The sequence below is a fragment of the Thalassophryne amazonica genome, chromosome 16 (assembly GCF_902500255.1).
Source record: "Thalassophryne amazonica chromosome 16, fThaAma1.1, whole genome shotgun sequence".
NCBI lineage: Eukaryota > Metazoa > Chordata > Actinopteri > Batrachoidiformes > Batrachoididae > Thalassophryne > Thalassophryne amazonica.
In genome coordinates, this window is record NC_047118.1 from 77311140 (window position 1) to 77333345 (window position 22206).

Below are 22206 nucleotides of genomic sequence, written 5' to 3' on the forward strand. Positions count from 1 at the left end.
TAAGATGTGGATTTGAACACATACCTCTTCAGGTCAAAGTGAGTCCTTTGGTGGTTCTTGAGGGCCAAGAGATTGTAGTAACGTTCTGACACACCAAACAGCGGAAAACACCTGTTTTATGGGACTTCTTGTGGTTAAGGAGGGAGCAAGGGTGTCTGTAACCTCGGCCACACTGGTCACACTTGTGTGGCTTGTCACTTTGGTCCATCATTGGCCTACGGCCATCACTCCTAATGTCGTGACTTCCTCCAGCATTGATGCCATCTCCCCCAGATAGCCCTTTAGCTCCGTTCAATCCCTGCTTACTCAACGAGCTGGCCCGGTTCTTTCCTGAGCACAAGTGAGTAATCAGGTGATGTCGGTCAGCAAAAAACATCCCACAGTCAACACAAATGTGGCTGCGTCCATCTATCTTATCATTGTTCGTCAAGTTGCCTCCAATAGTCTGCGGTTGGCCATCTGGCCTTTGAGGGCCATGTACTAACTGGTGATTCAGGAGGTCTTGTTTTCTGGAGAAACTTTGGCCACATGTAGAGCAGATCATCCTCCAATCTTGGCCCAAGTTGGAAGGTCCTGGCCCAGTTGGGTTGTTAGCATGGCTACGCAGGTGGCTCCTGAGAGCCCTGAGGCTAGCATAGTGGTTGCCACATACTGAGCACTGATATATTTCTCCATCATCATCATCATCCTTGTCATTGTTTCCTATTGTTTTGCCATCGTTCTGGGAGTATGGACGTTGGCTGGTCCCTTCCTTCAGGCTACTGGAGCCTCCAGAGGGCAGCGAGGATGCATTGGAGCTGTGATAGTTCATATTTCCAATAAAACCATTGGACATACTGCCCTGTTGCTGTTGTGGCTGTGGTGGTTGCTGAGGCTGCTGTTGCTGGCCACGTCGGGGACACATGTGTGACTTAATTCCAGATACATCGCCATACATTTCACCACAATCGGCACACACATGCCGGTCAGCTTGCCGATGTGCAGAGCTGCTCTGTGAAAGTGAGCTGCCATCAAAACGGTCATGGAACTCCAGCGAATCCAACCCACTACCACTGTGGCCACCTTCTGGTACAAAATGAGTTGTATCACCCAGGTTCCCTGGTAGTGAGATTGGAGTGGTGGCACCACTGCCCTCCTGAACATAACTTTGCTGGGAGTCTAGAGTTAACGATTCTGAAGATAGCCAATCATTGCCATCATTATTAATGCCCTGACTGGAGGGCCGCCCCTTGTGGCTACGTAAGTGGCTGTGCAGAGCTGCCAAGTGTGGATACTGTTTACAGCATATGGTACACTGATAATGACCAGTTTGGTGGCAACGTTTGTGGTTAACCAGACTTCCTGCATGACGGTAGCTTTTGCCACACTCCCCACATTTAAAACGACGCTCTTCATCATCTGACGAATTGGCCTGTGGTACACGGCCTCCAGATGGAGAGGACACTGAGCCCTGTGATCCAGAACTCAGAGTGTCTGAATTGAGAATGGCACTATCTTGGCTATGAGGGGCAGGGTGCGGATCATGGGTTAGATAATGGACTTTCAGAGTGTCCAGATCTGGGTGCCCTGCACCACAGTATGCACATGTATAAATGGGATTATTTACTGGAGGCCCCATTATGGGGTCATAGGGACCCCTTTTTTCAGTGGGTAAGGGTGGTAGGGGAAGGGGGTCCCCCAGGGCTGGGGTGTAAGCTGGGGATCGAACTGCACTCAGACTGTGAGGCATGATACCTGGAAAGCTGCGAGGCAGGCCAATGGAAGGTGAGGCTGCGTTGTGCAGCAGGATGTGTTCCTGGAAATCTGCCTTATTTGGCAGGGTTACCTGGCATAGATGGCAGAAGCAGGAGGCAGTATCATTACTCTGGGATGACTGTGTGCCACTTCCACGGTCAGAACCATGGAGGCTGCTGTTGCTCACCATGGATGCGCCAGGTGGCTTGAACTTCGAGTGAGTTCGCTCGTGGCTGTTTAGGGCTGCCAGGTTGGTAAATTGTTTAAAACACACAGAGCACTTAAAAGTTCCTTGCTGGTGACACTTCTTGTGGTTCACCAGGCTACCGTGGTGCCTGTAGGTTCTGTCACACTGATCACACTTGAAGGGCCTGTCCCAGGCGTCGTCTGATTCAGGGGAACCTTTCTTGTCGTGGTCGTCTGTCTTGTGGCTTTGTAGGACACTATGGCCCATACCACTGTGATTCAAATGTGAGCGCCCAAAGCCGTCTGACAGTTCCTGGGCAAGGTTATAGTCTCTCTCTTCGTGGCTTCCTTCCTCATGCACCTCTTCACTTTCTTCTTCTGCGTGTACACTACTTGGGGACAAAGTGTGGATACGTAGGTGATTTTTCAAGGCAACTGCATTGGGTAGGGTACGTGTACATACAGGACACTGGAATGAACCCACTTCATGAGATTTTTTATGATTGGCTAAAGTAGTTGCGTGTTTGTAAATTCTGCCACACTGTTCACACTCAAAACGTCCGGTCTCTTCTTGCTGGTAATGTGCTTTCATATGCTCTAGAAGACTTGGAGTACTCGGGCAAACCATATCACACTCTTTACAGGGGAAACCCTTTGCACGACTCATATCATGCATTGCCATAGTACTCTAACGCAACTCAGGTGGCAGGAATCACGGTTCACATCACAACAATGAACAGTGATATTAATGAGAAGGGGAGGACACAGCTGGGGTTAGAGGGTAAAGACTGCCATTTTTTCCCACAGCGACCAGGTCCAGTCAATCAGGGCCCACCTGGAGAGGTGGTTGAGGAGGGAACTCCTGCAGGATCACACCAGCCACTGAGGAATCACTGCAGAGACAGGAAGTAGAAAAAAATAAAGTTGCACAACATATCAAATAAAAGTATTTATAAGTCAAGCTATGCAGTGGGATACTGAGCACTTTTTTAAATGAATGAATGAATGACTGCTTCCAATAAAGAAAATGGATTAAATCTTGAGTTGCGTTTCCTATAGACTTTGTACCTTTTGGCAACTTACAGGCAGGATTTCATTCATCTTCCTTTGAAAGGATGCCACATTCCACTGAAACATCAAGCTGTGAGTGCAAAAAGGACTGTTCAATCACAGCTACTGAAGTCAATAACTATTTGAGAGAGTTACCGTGGGTGTCATGGTGTCTTCCCTACTAGTTTCGTGTACGCTTCCTCAAACCTTGAGGACAGTCTGCTCTAGACTATCATACATTTCTTGATGACCTAGTTAACTGACCTGCAAGAAAATGTTCTTGCATCCACCTGCTTATATGTCTAAAGATAACTGGACGTAAAAGAGATGATTTAGTTCTGTCGTTTTAAAGCCTGAACAAACTTACGCACATAATATTTTCTTGAGTTTCTTTCTAATACTAAGAACAGCTCATATAGATATGGTTATTTTTATTTTATTTTTTTCACTTCAGATTATAGACCACAATTTTAAAAATATATAGATTTTTTTTTAAATGAAGCAGAGGAAAGTGGCAGTAAAAATGAATAAATAAATGAAAAAAATAAATATAAGCCCAGGATGTGTAGTGTTTTCGACCTCTGCATAGCCAGTTGAAATAAGGGAGAGAGGAAAACAAAAATTAAAACCTATCAGTATGCACAGGGAAGTACGGTCGTGTGTAAACATTTACTTATTTGTGGCAGCCTGTCACAATATTAACATCATTTTTTTATTTTTTTTTTACAGAAATTACAACGGGAAAAATCTTATTTCATTGAAAAATTGCATTGAGCCTTGATGCCCTCTTTCTTTTACTCCCATTTGGCAAGCTTGTAAACCTCAGATTAATTGCTAGCCAATCTCAACTGTAGGTTTTGCAATCAGTGACACCCATATGTGTGTGTGTGTGTATATATATATATATATATATATATATGAATGATGAAATTAATTTTTTATCTCAAAAATCGAGACACAATACCCCATAATGACAATGTGAAAAAGGTTTTTGTTTTGGTTTTTGCAAATTTATAAAAAATAAAATTAAATAAAAAAAAGAAATCATAAGTACATAGGTATTCACAGTCTTTGCCATGAAGCTCAAAATTAGGCTCAGGTGCATCATGTTTCCACTGATCATCCTTGAGATGTTTCTACAGTTTAATTGGAGTCCACCTGGGGTGAATTCAGTTGATTGGACATGATTTGGAAAGACACACACCTGTCTACATATAAGGTCCCACAGCTGACAGTGCATGTCAGAGCACAAACCAAGCATGAAGTCAAAGGAATTGTCTGTAGACCTCCGAGACAGAATAGTCTTGAGGCACAAATTTGGGGAAGGGTACAGAGACATTTCTGCTGCTTTGAAGGCACCAATGAGCACAGTGGCCTCCATTATCTGTAAATGATAGAAATTCAGATCCACCAGGACTCTTCCTAGAGCTGGCCACCCATCTAAACTGAGCGATCAGAAGAGAAGGGAAGGCCCTTCTCTTCTGGTCAGGGAGGTGACCAAGAACCCAATGGAAATTCTGTCAGAGCTCCAGCATTCCTCTGTGGAGAGAGGAGAACTTCCCAGAAGGACAATCCACCAATCAGGCCTGTATGGTAGAGTGGCCAGATGGAAGCCACAACTTAGTAAAAGGCACATGGCAGCTCACCTGGAGTTTACCAAAAGGCACCTGAAGGACTCTCAGACCATAAGAAACAAAACTGTCTGGTCTGATGAGAGAAAGATTGAACTCTTTGGTGTGAAAGCCAGGCGTCATATTTGGAGGAAACCAGGCACCATCCCTACAGTGAAGCATGGTGGTGGCAGCATCATGCTGTGGGGATGTTTTTCAGCAGCAGGAACTGGGATTCTAGTCAGGATTGAGGGAAAAACAAATGCAGCAATGTACAAAGAGATCCTGGATGAAAACCAGAGCACCCTTGACCTCAGACTGAGGTGACGTTTCATCTTTCAGCAGGACAATGACCCTAATGCTCACAGCCAAGATATCAAAGGAGTGGCTTCAGGACAACTCAGTGAATGTCCTTGAGTGGCCCAGCCAGAGCCCAGACCTGAATCTGATTGAACATCTCTGGAGAGATCTGAAATTGGTCATGCACAGACGCTTCTCATTCAACCTGAGTAAACCGATTAGAACAGACTTAATTATTAATTTGCCTGATAGCAAAAATCATCTAATGCATTTGTTTTCAGGCTCTGATAGAATGAGTGGACAAACACGGAATGCTGGTGTGCAGAGCAGCGAGATGTGAACAGAACAGAAACAGAAAACTCACATCTGTTCTATTGTTGGCTGTGATCGTGACAGGACAAACTAGATGTTCCCCTATTTTCAGTGAGAGGCTAATGGGAAAAATCCACCTACTGTGGAAAACGGGTGTCATTTTATCTTTAAAGAGGAGAGAAAAATGAAAGAGACTGATTAAGTGCAGAGAGTCACCCGGTTTTAAACACGTAGGAACTTTTAAAGCTGCCATGATAGAGGAATTCCTGTTGTAACAGAACAATGCAAAAATTTCAATGAAGGACCATATTTTCCAGCGTATAAGTTGCACTGGAATATAAGTCACACCTGTCAAAAAATGTGTATTGAAGGGGAAAAACAACATATATAAGTCGCACTGGATTACAGGTCTGTGTTACGAGCTCTTTAATTTAGATTTTGTGCATTGTTGTAGCGTATTTTTTATTGCTGCCATTTATTCTTTTATTATTGGAGTTTATTTTGTTTAATGCTCTGATTCTTGGGAAAGTTCTATATAAATAGTCATTATAATTACTATTATTAATAACAAACATGTGACTTTTCAGTATACAAGTTGCACCAGAAACTAAGCCTCCCAATCTAGTTTAAAAAAAAAAGTGACTTGTACTCCGGGCAATACGGTAAATTATTGTCCTTGTTATGATCACTGACAAATGGCCGCGCCTCAATTCACCTCCTGCAATCTGCTGCTGAATTTTGCCATGATTGTTTTTCCGCTGTCAACATGAGAAAGCAGCTCAACGTCAACTGAATGTCCACTGGCAAACTATGAACAAGGACAGGAAAAAATAAATGTGCAACCATCAGGAAAGTTGTCTGTCTGATGTCCCCTTAAAGTTTTGAGCACGCATATGTCACAGCCAAAGGATACTCTGGCCACAGCCCAGGATTTTAGCCGATTGGTCAGAGCATCTGCCTCCCATGCCGGAGATCATGAGTTTGCCCCCCAAGTGGAGCGAGTGGGAGGAGTCAAAGTCAACAGCGCAGAAACAGACGAGAGAGCATAGCAGCTACACATATAACTTTTCGATGGACTTGCTGGACATCACAGGAACACATTTAATAAATGAAAAAAGGATTTGTACAGGACAAAAATGGTCACAAACATACAATTTATTTGTGATGAAATCAGACATTTTATCAAAATGGGTGTTCCAACAAATGTAATTTGGCTCTGCTCCTGCATTGGCCCACCGCCTCTTCAGGCAGAATTTTATGCAGAACACCCTGGGCTCGCCGATGTGCGAGTACGGTATGTATAAAGGGGCCGTGAAATTAGATAAGGTGCAACTTAAAATTCCTTACTCTGTACACAAATTTATAAAACACGTTTGAAAAAAAAAGTGCTGTTTTTGAAGTTGTGGATAGCAACCCCCCCCCAAAAAAAAAACACAAACACAGATATAAGGGGTTGACTACAACCACACATACACTTATATTCAGGCGGAATCAGTCACCTGTTAATAGTGGAAAGAAAACTCACTTCAAATCTGATTAAAACAGCTGTGACACTTTTGTGAACCTCAATTTACTGTTTAATTTTTAACTAAGGTTCACTGGAGCCTTTATGATGTGCTTTATTGTAATAATATAATTTATAACAGTAAGTCCCTTCAGTTGCTCTCTTGTTTGCACTCGGGGTCACCACAGCAAATCCAACATGGATCTGCATGTTGAATTGGCACAAGTTTTTACGTCGGATTTTACTTCCTGACGCAACTAATTACATGGAGAAATGTGGCAAGGGCAGTGTTTGAACGAGTAACCTTCCACACTGAAACCAAGCACAATAACCAGGGTTCTCACCAGGATTTTTTCACAGTATAGGGGGGAACTTAGCAGAGCATAGCCACGCGGCAAGCATTGTAGGCTTGAGTATTGTGGGACGATCCAGGGGTATACCCCCCCACCAAGAATTTTTTTTTTTAACCCTTTGAAACACTCACTATTTCCTGCATTTTGAGGTCCACTTTGTGTTGCTAACTGGGACATTAAATAACATCTGACATGTCCTTTAAAAAAGGGGCAAAAAAAAAAACAACAACAGAAAAGCCCCCTATGCTGTGATTTAACCAGCATAGGGGATCCAAATCACAGCATAGGGGCCCCTTATGCTAAACTGCGCTGGCAAGAACCCTGCTAACCACTCAGCCACCACCCCTGCCATGACAATATAATTGATAATATCGATTATATATTCAGCCCTAAGGCTTTCCATGGGTTTCTCATCATTAAACTATTTTGATAATCAAGCAATCCATTGAAACATTGGTTATCCATGTCTTTCACTCATATATATATATATATATATATATATATATATATACACACACATACATACATACATATATATATATATATATATATATATATATATATATACACACACATACATACATACATATATATCGTGTGTGTGTGTGTGTGTAAAATTAGCTACTTGTGACAGTTGTTCAAATATGAGCATTGGTTCCCTGTCTGTCTTGTTCTTTCTTATCCCGTTAGGGTGCGCCACAGGAAATCAACTGTCTCAATCTCACCCTGTCCACTTTTCTCCTTCACACATACCAGATGCATGTCCTCCCTCAGAACATCCGTAAACAGACATATGACATATGGTACCCCATAACATGACAACTAAGCATGACAAAAGGTGCAAACTATTCAATTTATTAATTCTATTAGCTCAACCAATACTATGGGGCTGAGGGAGAGAACCAGGAAAAAGACATGCTGTGGAGGGGAGCAGAGATCAATCACCAATGATTAAATGCAGAGTGGTGCATACAGAGCAAAAAGAGAAAGAAACAGTGCATCATGGGAACCCCCCAGCAGTCTAAGTCTATAGCAGCATAACTAAGGGATGGTTCAGGGTCACCTGATCCAGCCCTAACTATAAGCTTTAGCAAAAAGGAAAGTTTTAAGCCTAATCTTAAAAGTAGAGAGGGTGTCTATCTCCCTGATCCAAATTGGGAGCTGGTTCCAGAGGAGAGGAGCCTGAAAGCTGAAGGCGCTGCCTCCCATTCTACTCTTACAAACCCTAGGAACTACAAGTAAGCCTGCAGTCTGAGAGCGAAGCGCTCTATTGGGGTGATATGGTACTATGAGGTCCCTAAGATAAGATGGGACCTGATTATTCAAAACCTTATAAGTAAGAAGAAGAATTTTAAATTCTATTCTAGAATTAACAGGAAGCCAATGAAGAGAGGCAAATATGGGTGAAATATGCTCTCCCCTTCTAGTCCCCGTCAGTACAATAGCTGCAGCATTTTGAATTAACTGAAGGCTTTTCAGGGAACTTTTAGGACAACCTGATAATAATGAATTACAATAGTCCAGCCTAGAGGAAATAAATGCATGAATTAGTTTTTCAGCATCACTCTGAGACAAGACCTTTCTAATTTTAGAGATATTGCGCAAATGCAAAAAAGCAGTCCTACATATTTGTTTAATATGCGCACTGAAGGATGATCAAAAATTACTCCAAGATTTCTCACAGTATTACTAGAGGTCAGGGTAATGCCATCCAGAGTAAGGATCTGGTTAGACACCATGTTTCTAAGATTTGTGGGGCCAAGTACAATAACTTCGGTTTTATCTGAGTTTAAAAGCAGGAAATTAGAGGTCATCCATGTCTTTATGTCTGTAAGACAATCCTGTAGTTTAGCAGGATTAGTTTATTGGTGTGTGTCCTCTGGCTTCATGGATAGATAAAGCTGGGTATCATCTGCCTAACATTGAAAATTTAAGCAATGCTGTCTAATAATACTGCCTAAGGGAAGCATGTATAAAGTGAATAAAATTGGTCCTAGCACAGAACCTTGTGGAACTCCATAAACTTTAAAAATTTTAAACATGATTGGAGCTTTTTTAAAGTTCGACACCTGTAGCTCATTAGAGGTCAACTCCAGGATGGCTCCATATCTGAAAATGAGTATTAGTTAATTTAGAATAGGTGTGCCAAATTCTATGCTTTTATCACAAAATGCATAACTGTTATGGGAATTTTAGCCAAGCTGCACCAACCACTATGGCTCACCTTTTCTACTGATTAAAGTCGCTAAATGGGACTCTTTTCTGTTGATGCGGGCAGGACTGAGAATCATCCACCGCTTCACACAGATTATGTTTACATGCCGTTAAGGTCAATATTCCGGTTTCTGAATCATTAGGAATAACCCGTTTACATGCTTAAGCAGACAGAGTCACTCCTGTATACGAAGTCTATTAGAAAAGAAACCGACCTTTTTATTTTTTTCAAAAACTATATGGATTTGAAAGACGTGCGGACGGATTCGCGTATCGGCAGGCAGCCACTCATGGCCCGGCGCCACAGAGAAACACCTCCGTGTAGATAACCATTCGTAAAATTCAGGCGGCTTTCGATGGTTTTCAGTCGAGTGAGTATCCGAGAAACTGTTTAACAGCTGGGCATGTTCAAACTTGTCTTGTAACGCTTCCAACGGAGGTGTTTCTCTGTGGCGCCGGGCCATGAGCGGCTGCCTGCCGACGTGCGAATCCGTCCGCACGTCTTTCATTACAAAATCTCCTTTAACAGTGGAATGTCCGGATAAACTGCTGATCCCGACCTCTTCTGAAACTTCGCTGTTCTCTCACGACGTCCCGGGTCAACAGACAGGGTTCGATTTTAGCAGATACCCGGGAACCCGTGGCACCCTACTTTGGGAGCGGGTACACAACTCTTTAGACTTGCATTCCCGACTGGAATCCACCTTTTTTATTTCATAACTGTACAGAAATCTATCAAATTTGGACAAAATTTGCACAGAATTTGACTTTCTGAGACCGACACATACACAAAACGTCATCAAAAAATGTTCTTCTCCTCTGTTTGTAATGCCGCATTCTATTATACACAGATCAAATGGAGCGTTTTTGAGGGAAGAGAGAACAGCAGCCAGCGGAGAGTTTTTATATTTCTCTACATGCGCGCGCAAGCAAATCATCCGTGAAGATTATTTTATTTATTAACTACACAGATGTATAATAAAAGCAAATGGTGACTGGTTTATAAACACAATTATGACAGAGTTTTAGAGGGAAGAGCGAACAGCAGCCACCTGAGTTTTTTTGGTACCGAACTTTTCTGAGGGGCACCAAACTTTTCAGATTTTGGTGCCCTTAAGGCACACAACTATTTATTCTAAAAGGCAAACCCTGTCAACAGAGGCTTAAATTTGGGTTTTCAGCTCGAAACAGGCTGACGACGGCGGCTCGCGGCGCGCCCTCCGGCTCCATGGGTTGTCCTTAAAGCGACAGTAACACTCCATAATCTCTCACCAGCCCTTAAACTTTTCACAGATAACCAGCTGAATTCCTCGAATCGTGTCCACTTGGATGTGCCTCACAGTTTCTGAAAAAAGTTTGATCAAGCAAAGCGGCAATCTCTGAGCCATTCCTAAACAATGAAAAAATAGACGGGAGGGATGGACCACTCCTCACTCAAAGCCTGCCCACAGGCGAATGATGCAACCGACAGGCGTGAAAAAACTCTTGCATGCTCACGAGGGTTCAAGCTTGTCTGATGTAATCGCACGTGATTCAAATCCATATAGTTTTTGAAAAAAATAATAAGGTCGGATACTTTTCTAATAGACCTCGTACATGGTCAATGGTATCATTTATCCCCATTTAAACAGCGACGCACGTCTTCCACCGGTGCTTGATTTGGTCTGGCGTTTGTGCAAATCCTGCTTCGTGTAATCCTGCTTCATGTAAAACCCCTCACTACACACTTTTCTCAAACAGGCATTAACATTTTTCTCACTTTTCTCTCCTGCCGGCTGCCTCCGCATCAAAACAGCGAGCGTAGTCTCTGGACCTGTTGCCAGATTTGGCGCAGCTCTGCACAGCAGAGAGGGGGGCGGTGTGAGTGGCCCGCCGCGGCGTTTACAGAGCTCGCAGACACGGTAAGCGCATCGGAGGCAGTGAGAGCAATCGCGGTGATATGCCGACCAGTGCTGCGACCGGCCCACCTGATAAAGACGCAGAACACAATGCGCTGTTTACATCTGCTTCTGTGGTGCCTAGTGGGCTGCGCGCGCCGCATACAAGTAGTTGCCGTACTCAAAAGACCAAGATTCCTTGCGGACAGGACATGCAGGACGTGCAGAACACAAAATAATGTTCCTTTCTATGGGGATAGTCCAATGCACGTTTATATGACCTGATATTCGGTTACAAAAGGAGGAACCCAGGGGTCTTATTCGGGTTTTTAAAAACCGGAATATGAGCATATTCGGGTTTTTGCGGGTGTTTACATGGCTGTGCGCAACCGGGTAATTGCTAATATTCCGGTTATGAAAGGGTTATTGGCTGCATGTAAATGTAGTCACAGATAGTTTTTATTCGTTTATCAACGTGAATTGTTTGTGGGGCAGCCAATGACGTGGGTCTCTGCTGCAGACTGGAACATTAATACATCCAGCTTCTCTGGTTCGTAAACTAAACTTACTGTTATTTTCTGTCATGAAATAATAATGATAATATCCTCCACTGTGTGTGTGTGTGTTGTGGGATTTGCTGTGGCTCTGTGCTGTGCCAAGTAAAGGTGGAAAGACGGATCATTCCACAATCAGTAACTTTAAAGCGAATCACCGTTTTAAATCAAATGACACCTCTTTCCAAACGTAAAACAGACGACATACTACAACTGACCAAAGCTGTTTTTTCCCCAAAATGAGACATCCTCTGTTCCATCGAGGAGAACTTACCCCGGTATCACAGTCTCAGTGCTCCAGTCTGAGCACAGCCGCACCGCAGCCATGAGTGTTGTAGGGAAGACCGGGCAAAGAGAAACGTTTTACATATATATCCCTCTGAAACACTACTGCCTGCATTTTGAGGGCAAAATTGTGTTATAGTGGGGGAAATAAGTATTTGATCCACTGCCAATTTTGCAGGTTTTCCCACCTACAAAGAATGGAGAGGTCTGTAATTTTTATCGTAGGTACATTTCAACTGTGAAAGACAGAAACAAAAAAAAAAAAAAAAATATATATATATATATATATATCCAGAAAATCACATTGTATGATTTTTAAATAATTAATTTGCATTTTATTGCATGAAATAAGTATTTGATCCCCCACCAACCAGCAAGAATTCTGGCTCTCACACACCTGTTAATTTTTCTTTAAGAAGGCTTCTTATTCTGCACTCTTTACGTTTCTGTGTAGGCTCTCAGTTGTCCAGGTGGTTTCCATAGTAGAGAAGCTTGAATCTTCGACTGGACTGGGTTGCTTGACGTGAGGACGTTTCGCTTCTGTGATTTGAAGCGAAATGTCCTCACGTCAAGCAACCAGTCCAGTCGAAGATTCAAGCTTCTCTACTACTGCACTCTTTACCTGTATTAACTGCACCTGTTTGAACTTGTTACCTGTATAAAAGACATATGTTCGCACACTCAATCAATCACACTCCAACCTATCCACCATGGCCAAGAACAAAGAGCTAAGGACACCAGGGACAAAACTGTAGACCTGCACAAGGCTGGGATGGACTACAGGACAACAGGCAAGCAGCTTGGTAGAAGACAACTGTTATGATTATTTATTAGAAAGCGGAAGAAACACAAGATGACTGTCAATCTCCCTTGGTCTGGGATTCCATGCAAGATCTCACTTTGTGGGGCAAGGATGATTCTGAGAAAGCTCAGAACTACACAGGAGGACCTGGTCAATGACCTTAAGAGAGCTGGGACCACAGTCACAAAGATTACATTAGTAACACATGATGCTGTCATGGATTAAAATCAAGGCAAGGCCCCTCTGCTCAAGCCAGCACATGTCCAGGCCCGTTTGAAATTCACCACTGACCATCTCGATGATCCAGAGGAGGCATGGGAGAAGGTCATGTGGTCAGATGAGACCAAAATAGAGCTTTTTGGTATCAACTCCACTTGCCATGTTTAGAGGATGAGAACAACCCCAAGAAAACCGTCTCAACCGTGAAGCATGGGGGTGGAAACATCATACTCTGGGGTGCTCTTCTGCAAAGGGGACAAGACAATTGCACCGTATTGAAGGGAGGATGGATGGGTCATGTTTTGCGAGACTTTGGCAAACAACCTCCTTCCCATAGTAAGAGCACTGAAGATGGGTCTTTGCTGGGTCTTCCAGCATGACAATGACCCCAAATACACAGCCAGAGCAACTAAGGAGGGGCTCCATAAGAAGCATTTCAAGGTCCTGGAGTGGCCTGGCCAGTCTTCAGACCTGAACTTAATAGAAAATCTTTGGAGGGAGCTGAAACTCCAAACCTGAAAGATCTGGAGAAGATCTGTATGGAGGAGTGGTCCAAAATCCCTGTTGCAGTGTGTGAAAACTTGGTCAAGAACTACAGGAAATGTCTGACCTCTGTAACGGCAGACAAATGTTTCTGTACCAATTGAAGGTTTGTTTTTATAGGGGATCAAATACTTCCATCCATCCATTTTCTTCCGCTTTATCCGGAGTCGGGTCGCGGGTGCAGCAGCTCAAGCAAAGCCACCCAGACCTCCCGATCCACACACACCTCCTCCAGCTCCTCCGGGGGAACCCCAAGGCGTTCCCAAGCCAGCCGAGAGATGTAGTCCATCCAGCATGTCCTGGGTCTTCCCCGGGGCCTCCTCCCAGTGGGACGTGCCCGGAACACCTCTCCAGCGAGGCGTCCAGGGGGCATCGGGAAAAGATGCCCGAGCCACCTCAACTGACTCCTTTCGACGTGGAGGAGCAGCGGCTCGACTCAGAGCTCCTCCCGAGTGACCGAGCTCCTCACCCTATCTCTAAGGGAGCGCCCAGCCACCCTTCGGAGGAAACTCATCTCGGCCGCTTGTACTCGCGATCTCGTTCTTTCGGTCATGAGCCAAATCTCATGACCATAGGTGAGGATCGGAACGTAGATCGATCGGTAAATCGAGAGCTTTGCCCCCCTACTCAGCTCTCTCTTCACCACGACGGTCCGATACAACGACCGCATCACTGCAGATGCTGCACCGATCCGTCTATCGATCTCGCGCTCCATCCATCCCTCACTCGTGAACAAGACCCCGAGATATTTAAACTCCTCCTCCACCGACCTGAAGAGGGCAACGCACCTTTCTCCGGTCGAGAACCATGGCCTCGGATTTGGAGGTGCTGATCTTCATCCCGGACGCTTCACACTCGGCTGCAAACCGCCCCAGTGCACGCTGAAGGTCCTGATTTGACGAAGCCAACAGAACCACATCATCCGCAAACAGCAGAGACGAGATTCTGTGGTTCCCAAACCAGACCCATTCTACACCCTGGCTGCGCCTAGAAATTCTGTCCATAAAAATAATGAACAGAACCGGTGACAAAGGGCAGCCCTGGTGGAAGCCAACGTGCACTGGAAACAGGTTTGACTTACTACCGGCAATGCAAACCAAGCTCCTGCTGCGGTCGTACAGGGACCGGATAGCCCTTAGCAAAGGACGTACTCCCCACAGGGTGCGCCGAGGGACAAGGTCAAATGCCTTCTCCAGATCCACAAAACACATGTGGACTGGTTGGGCAAACTCCCATGAACCCTCGAGCACCCGATGGAGCGTGTAGAGCTGGTCCAGTGTGCCGCGACCAGGACGAAAACCACACTGCTCCTCCTGAATCCGAGGTTCAACCATCGGTCGAATTCTCCTCTCCAGTACTCTGGAATAGACCTAACCGGGGAGGCTGAGGAGTGTGATCCCCCTATAGTTGGAACACACCCTCTGGTCCCCCCTCTTAAACAGAGGGACCACCACCCCGGTCTGCCAATCCAGAGGCACTGTCCCCGATCGCCACGCAATGTTGCAGAAGCGTGTCAGCCAAGACAGCCCCACAACATCCAGAGACTTAAGGTACTCAGGACGGATTTCATCCACCCCAGGAGCCTTGCCACCGAGGAGCTTTCTAACCACCTCAGTGACTTCGGCCTGGGAATGGATGAGTCCGCCTCCGAGTCCCCAGTCTCTGCTTCCTCTTCGGAAGACATGACGATAGGATTGAGAAGATCCTCGAAGCACTCCTTCCACCGCCCGACAACATCCCCAGTCAGGGTCAACAGCTCCCCACCCGCACCGTAAACAGTGCTGGTGGAGAGCTGCTTCCGTCTCCTGAGGCGTCGGACGGTTTGCCAGAATCTCTTCGAGGCCGACCGATAGTCCTCCTCCATAGCCTCCCCGAACTCCTCCCAGACCCGAGTTTTTGCCTCTGCGACCGCACGGGCTGCGGCACGCTTGGCCTGCCGGTACCTGTCAGCTGCCTCTGGGGTCCCACCTACCAACAAAGATAAGTAGGACTCCTTCTTCAGCTTGATGGCATCCCTTACTTCCGGTGTCCACCACCAGGTTCGGGGATTGCCGCCGTGACAGGCACCAGAGACCTTGCGACCACAGCTACGAGCAGCCACATCGACAATGGAGGTGGAGAACATGGTCCACTCGGACTCCATGTCAACACCGCCCACATGAAAATGTTTGAATTCTAGAAGTTCTGAAATGCAATCTGGGACTATTCCAGACAATAAACTGCAGTGAGTGCAGCATCCATTTTGGTGAGAAAAAACCCAACTTTTCTTATTCAAATTCATTCCAGTAGTATTCTGCTGTTACTAGGATGCAGCCGTTTTCTAGCTTGGCAGACAGTTCTGGAGGAAATCACTGAAGAAATTAACACATTGAAAATACGGTTTGACCAAAACAAATTGTCAGCAAACATAAATAAAACAGGGATGAAGTGGAGATGTAAGAGTCACTAGGCGTTCATAGGAAACAGTTATTTATTTCTATATTTATTTATTTATTTATGTTCATTCTTAGTTGGTTTTATATTTTCTGTTGTGTTTTTATCAGGTTCTTTTTGTCTCCTTCTGTAAAATTGTATTGCAGCATTGTTGTTGTTGCTATTATTATTATTAATATATAAACAAAAATAAATTAAAAAATATTACAATTTGTAATACATTTGACTCTTTTACGACAACAAACCCTGAGTCATTAATTATTATACAGAAAACAAATGCACACAAACGTGCTGACAGCTGAAACAGCTTAATGCTAACTTTAACATTGAAAATGCCAGACATGCTAACGCCTTAGCATCGGTCCTGTTTTTAAGTTATAAAATACATCTATCAGCTGTTTCAGAAGACCATAACAGGTCGGTTTAACATAAAAAAGGTAAATATTACTCAGACATATGCTCTTTAGGGTTTTAGTGGGGGAAAATTAAGATAAAGCAAAATAAAACAATGAATCAATGAAGCAATAGATCGAAACACTGCTTTGATCTGCTAATCACTGCTTTGATTGGTTCAAGGTTCAAAGCAAAGCCGCGCTGCAGAAAAGTTGATTAGAGACCCGCTGCAGGGTCTGTAATTAATGTTGAGAAATTATCATTTTCCTGACAAACACCCCCCAAAACAACTGCCACTCGGACCAATAAGGGAATCGTTAAGCAAAAAGGTTATTGATATCGGTGGATCGAATCATTTCTTAACGATACCCGAAAGGAACCGGTTCTCGATACCCATCCCTAGTAAAGCCATAGGTTTTTTTTTGTTTGTTTGTTTGTTTTTTAAACCTTTGTTCCAGCCTTACTTTAAAGCCAAAAGAAACGAGACATCAGACCAAAACATGGGAGTGTAGAAATGTGTGTCACTACACAGGAGCATCCGAACTGCTAATTTATACACAGCAGTTTACTATAGAAAATCCTCACAAATGTTTTAACTACAAGACTCATTTCTGATTACTCTACATTTTGAAGTTCAAACAAACACCAAAGAAGACCCGTTGTAAGCCCATAAAGTAAAAGCTTCCGCAGGGTCGAAGCCTAAGCTGACCACAAACCCCCAGCTTCTTAAGGGGATTTTTCCATCCCATTACGCTGAGAAAAAAATCCTGCTGAGAACCCTGTCTTCCCAATTATCCCTATAAGCCCAGAGGCCCATTGGTGCTGATCTCCAGATTCTTTAACATAAAGCAAATTAGAGCACCGCACTTGTAGAGCACAAACCTCCACCAACACTAGTTTTCAATTCCACAAAATTTTACCTTGGGGAAAAAATTCAAGGTCAAAGTCCTGTTAGAAGTGGCTTTTCAAAAGATAAAATAGATGTGATCAAATGTCAGGAGTAGGGATGTGTATCAAGAATCGGTTCCTTTCGGGTATCGTTAAGAAATTATTCGATCCACCGAAATCAATAAGCTTTTTGCTTAACAATTCCCTTATCGGTCCTTCAGAGTGGCTGTTGTTTTAGGGGGGTGTTTGTCAGGAAAATGATCATTTCTCTACATTGATTACAGACCTACAGCAGGTCTGTAATCAACTTTTCTGCAGCGCGGCTTTACTTTGAACCTCGAACCAATCGAAGCAGTGATTCGCAGATCAAAGCATTGCTTCAATCTACTGATTCATGGATTCATTGTTTTATTTCACTTTATCCCAATTTTTCCCCGCTAAAACCCTGAAGAGCATGTCTGTAGGGTTGAAATGAGTAGCTGAGTAACTCAAATAATTTGATTACAAAAAATGTTCGAGGCAAATTCTGTGCCTCAAAGCTTCGTTTAACATTGTAGTACATATGCCAGGCCTGTGTGTGGTGCTGCAACGTCCGCAGGAAAAAAAAACAGAAGAAGACTGGACCATAACAGCTAATCAAATTAGCAACGATAGCTACAGTTTTCCAACATGACAAAGTAAAATAAAGCCTTTTAAGAGAAAGATGGTCCACGCTGATCATCTGAAATAGACTTACTGTGCATTTAAAGCGAAGCAGTGTGTTTGTCTATTTTTAAAAAACACGCGGTCCGCTCTACGTGGGGAGGGACTATTGACCTGGTGGCCCGGCTGCTGTCTCTCTCTGCCCAGTGTGAGGGGCTCTCAGACCGGGCGAGTCACAGCTCTGTCCCCAGCTACACTGACAAACAGCAGAAGTCCACTCTTTCTTCTGTGTTTCCCTCAGACTCACACTGAGTGTTTCACTTTTAAATTTTTGCTTTTTTTGGGAACACACAACACTTCATAAACACGGAACTTCAATAAAATAATAATAAAAAAAACTGACTGCGAGGCTGCATGTTCAAACTCCAGATGAAATGCATCTGCTGAATTGCAGAGAATGAGGGATAGAAAAAATCATGCAGGGACCCAGTCCATCAACCTTTATAAAAAAACAACAAAACCAAAAAAAAAAAAAAAAAACCTTAAAAATGGTTAAATTTTACAAGTTGGAGAAAACAAAACAGAAAACCACATCCCATTACCCTTTCAGCAAAATGCCAACACTTTGGTGCAGTGACATTGTGCCATTGCTTAGGGACAGCCCTGGACTATTGATGTTGTTTAAAAACACAGAAGTACTTTTTATTTGATTACTCGATTAATCGCCAGAATAATCGATAGAATACTCGACTGCTAAAATAATCAATAGCTGCAGCCCTACATGTCTGAGTAATATTTAATATTTTTATGTTAAACCGACCCGTTATGGTCTTATGAAACAGTTGATAGATGTATTTTATAACTTAAAAACGGGACCAATGCTAACGTGTTAGCATGTCTATGGCGTTTTCAATGTTAAAGTTAGCATTAAGCTGTTCGCATCAGCACGTTTGTGTTGATTTGTTTTCTGTATAATTAATGGATCAGCGTTCGTTTTCGTAAAAGAGTCAAATTGTAATTTTTGAAATATATTTTTATTCATATATTAATAATAGCAACAATAATAGTCAATAATAGACTAATAATGTTACAATACGGTTTCAGAGAAAGAGACAAAAAGAACCTAATGAAACAAAACACAACAGAAAAAAATAAAACCATTTAACAATGAAAATAAATGAATACATATAGAAATAAATGTTTCCTGTGAACACCTAGTGACTCTTACACCTCCACTTCATCCCTGTTTTATTTAAGTTTAATGACAATTTGTTTCAGTCAAACCATATTTTCAATTTGTTAATTTCTTCAGTGATTTACTCCAGAACTATCTGCCAAGCTAGAAAACTGCTGCATCCTAGTAAGAGCAGAATACTACTGGAATGAATTTGAATAAGGAAAGTTGGGTTTTTTCCTCACCTAAATGGATGATGCACTCACTGCAGTTTATTGTCTGGAATAGTCCCAGATTGCAATTCAGAGCTTCTGGAATTCAAACATTTCTGTGCGGGTGGTGTTGGTGGGTAATTTTGTGTTTCAGCTTTTTTTGTTTTTCACCACTTTCATCCCTGAATATGTCAATCATGAGTCACTCCTCCGTTCTGTTCACACTGCTCCAAATGCTGTACGGCTCTCTGCCGAGTCAAGTTAGAACGATAGAGTCCAGTCAGAATTAATAAATTTAAAGCGAAATGACGTTTAAATCAAATGACACCTCTTTCCAAATGTTGTAATACAAACAAACTGCAATCAACCAAAATGTTTTTTCTTCCCAAAACGAGACGTCCTGCACTAACGTGCAGCAGCCGGCTGAGCTCAGCTCAGAGGTATGGAGAGACATTCATGCCAAAATGTCTGAAAGGAAATACTTTTGACAAAAACTACAGATTTTATTTATTTTTATTTATGTCCAGAGATCAAGGATCCAGTGACCAATTTAAAATGCTGTTGACAGAAAACCTGTAAAGCCTACTTTTAGTACACAGAAAATTCACAAGGGGTATCGATAAGGGAATCGATAAGGAATCGGATCGATAAGTGGAATCGATAATGGCATCGATATCGATAAAATCTTATCAATACCCATCCCTAGTCAGGAGTATGTATTTAGTTCATGCACTTGAATCAAAGTTATTTTGTGGTGTTGTCAGGGGTTTTCCCCCCAACTTTTTCAGTTTCTGCATTCTTTTCAGATAATTTTCACAGAACATTGGTTATCTCTGCTATGCACACTTTGTCATTGCTTTTGGCACTTGGTTTCTGACTGATAACTGAAAGACAAACAAACAGACATAAAATTGGAACCTCCATCCAATTTTGGTTGTGTGGGTAAATCCATAACAGAAAAATGAGAGTGATGAGGCACTTTTGATTGAGATATAATGCAAAATGTACACCAAATCAGGGGTAGAGAAATCCACTAGTCTGAGGACACGGACAAGTAACTTTTAACCTATGTCTAGTTGATATTTCCCCTGCAAGACAGATGTTTAGTTAAATATCTTGCCGGTCGAGTGATTAAAAGTGTTCAACAAGACTGACAATTTTTTTCAATATTGCGCCTTAAATAACTGAGCCGCTGTTTGCAGATTACAATAACCTGTGCTGTGCCACTCAGTCACACTACTGAGTTCATGAATGAAGCTCAGTCAACAAAAGAGACTTCTGTAAAAGTATGCGGTGTCCACACACTACTATCAGTTTAAATAGAACGTCTTTAATTTAACAGGATCAGCACAAAGGAAGAGTAGCAGAGTAGGTGCACAGCTAGAGTTACCATAGCAACACGGCATGCCCATATATGGCACACATAAAAGGTTAATTTTGATCAACTGTTGTACAACCCCTGGCAAAAATTATGGAATCACTGGCCTCGGAGGATGTTCATTCAGTTGTTTAATTTTGTAGAAAAAAAGCAGATCACAGACATGACACAAAACTAAAGACATTTCAAATGGCAACTTTCTGACTTTAAGAAACACTATAAGAAACCAAGAAAAAAAAATTGTGGCAATCAGTAACAGTTACTTTTTTAGACCAAGCAGAGGGAAAAAAATATGGACTCACTCAATTCTGAGGAATAAATTATGTAATCACCCTGTAAATTTTCATCTCCAAAACTAACACCTGCATCAAATCAGATCTGCTCGTTAGTCTGCATCTAAAAAGGAGTGATCATACCTTGGAGAGCTGTTGCACCAAGTGGACTGACATAAATCATGGCTCCAACACGAGAGATGTCACTTGAAACAAAGGAGAGGATTATCAAACTCTTAAAAGAGGGTAAATCATCACGCAATGTTGCAAAAGATGTTGGTTGTTCACAGTCAGCTGTGTCTAAACTCTGGACCAAATACAAACAACATGGGAAGGTTGTTAAAGGCAAACATACTGGTAGACCAAGGAAGACATCAAAGCGTCAAGACAGAAAACTTAAAGCAATATGTCTCAAAAATCGAAAATGCACAACAAAACAAATGAGGAACGAATGGGAGGAAACTGGAGTCAATGTCTGTGACCGAACTGTAAGAAACCACCTAAAGGAAATGGGATTTACATACAGAAAAGCTAAACAAAAGCCATCATTAACACCTAAACAGAAAAAAACAAGGTTACAATGGGCTAAGGAAAAGCAATCGTGGACTGTGGATGACTGGATGAAAGTCATATTCAGTGATGAATCTCGAATCTGCATTGGGCAAGGTGATGATGCTGGAACTTTTGTTTGGTGCCGTTCCAATGAGATTTATAAAGATGACTGCCTGAAGAGAACATGTAAATTTCCACAGTCACTGATGATATGGGGCTGCATGTCAGGTAAAGGCACTGGGGAGATGGCTGTCATTACATCATCAATAAATGCACAAGTTTACGTTGATATTTTGGACACTTTTCTTATCCCATCAATTGAAAGGATGTTTGGGGATGATGAAATCATTTTTCAAGATGATAATGCATCTTGCCATAGAGCAAAAACTGTGAAAATATTCCTTGCAAAAAGACACATAGGGTCAATGTCATGGCCTGCAAATAGTCCAGATCTTAATCCAACTGAAAATCTTTGGTGGAAGTTGAAGAAAATGGTCCATGACAAGGCTCCAACCTGCAAAGCTGATCTGGCAACAGCAATCAGAGAAAGTTGGAGCCAGATTGATGAAGAGTACTGTTTGTCACTCATTCAGTCCATGCCTCAGAGACTGCAAGCTGTTATAAAAGCCAGAGGTGGTGCAACAAAATACTAGTGATGTGTTGGAGTGTTCTTTTGTTTTTCATGATTCCATAATTTTTTCCTCAGAATTGAGTGATTC

The 22206-nt window shown here is 42.8% G+C and overlaps 1 protein-coding gene across 1 annotated transcript in view; it reads right to left on the reverse strand.

The window, feature by feature from the left end:
- Positions 1-22206, reverse strand: part of si:dkey-89b17.4 (zinc finger protein 646) — a 98516-nt gene that overhangs the window by 73154 nt on the left and 3156 nt on the right. The window contains 2 exon segments of the mRNA XM_034189459.1: positions 25-85; positions 88-2813. Coding sequence (XP_034045350.1) covers positions 25-85; positions 88-2602 — 2576 coding nt within the window. The 5' untranslated portion in view covers positions 2603-2813.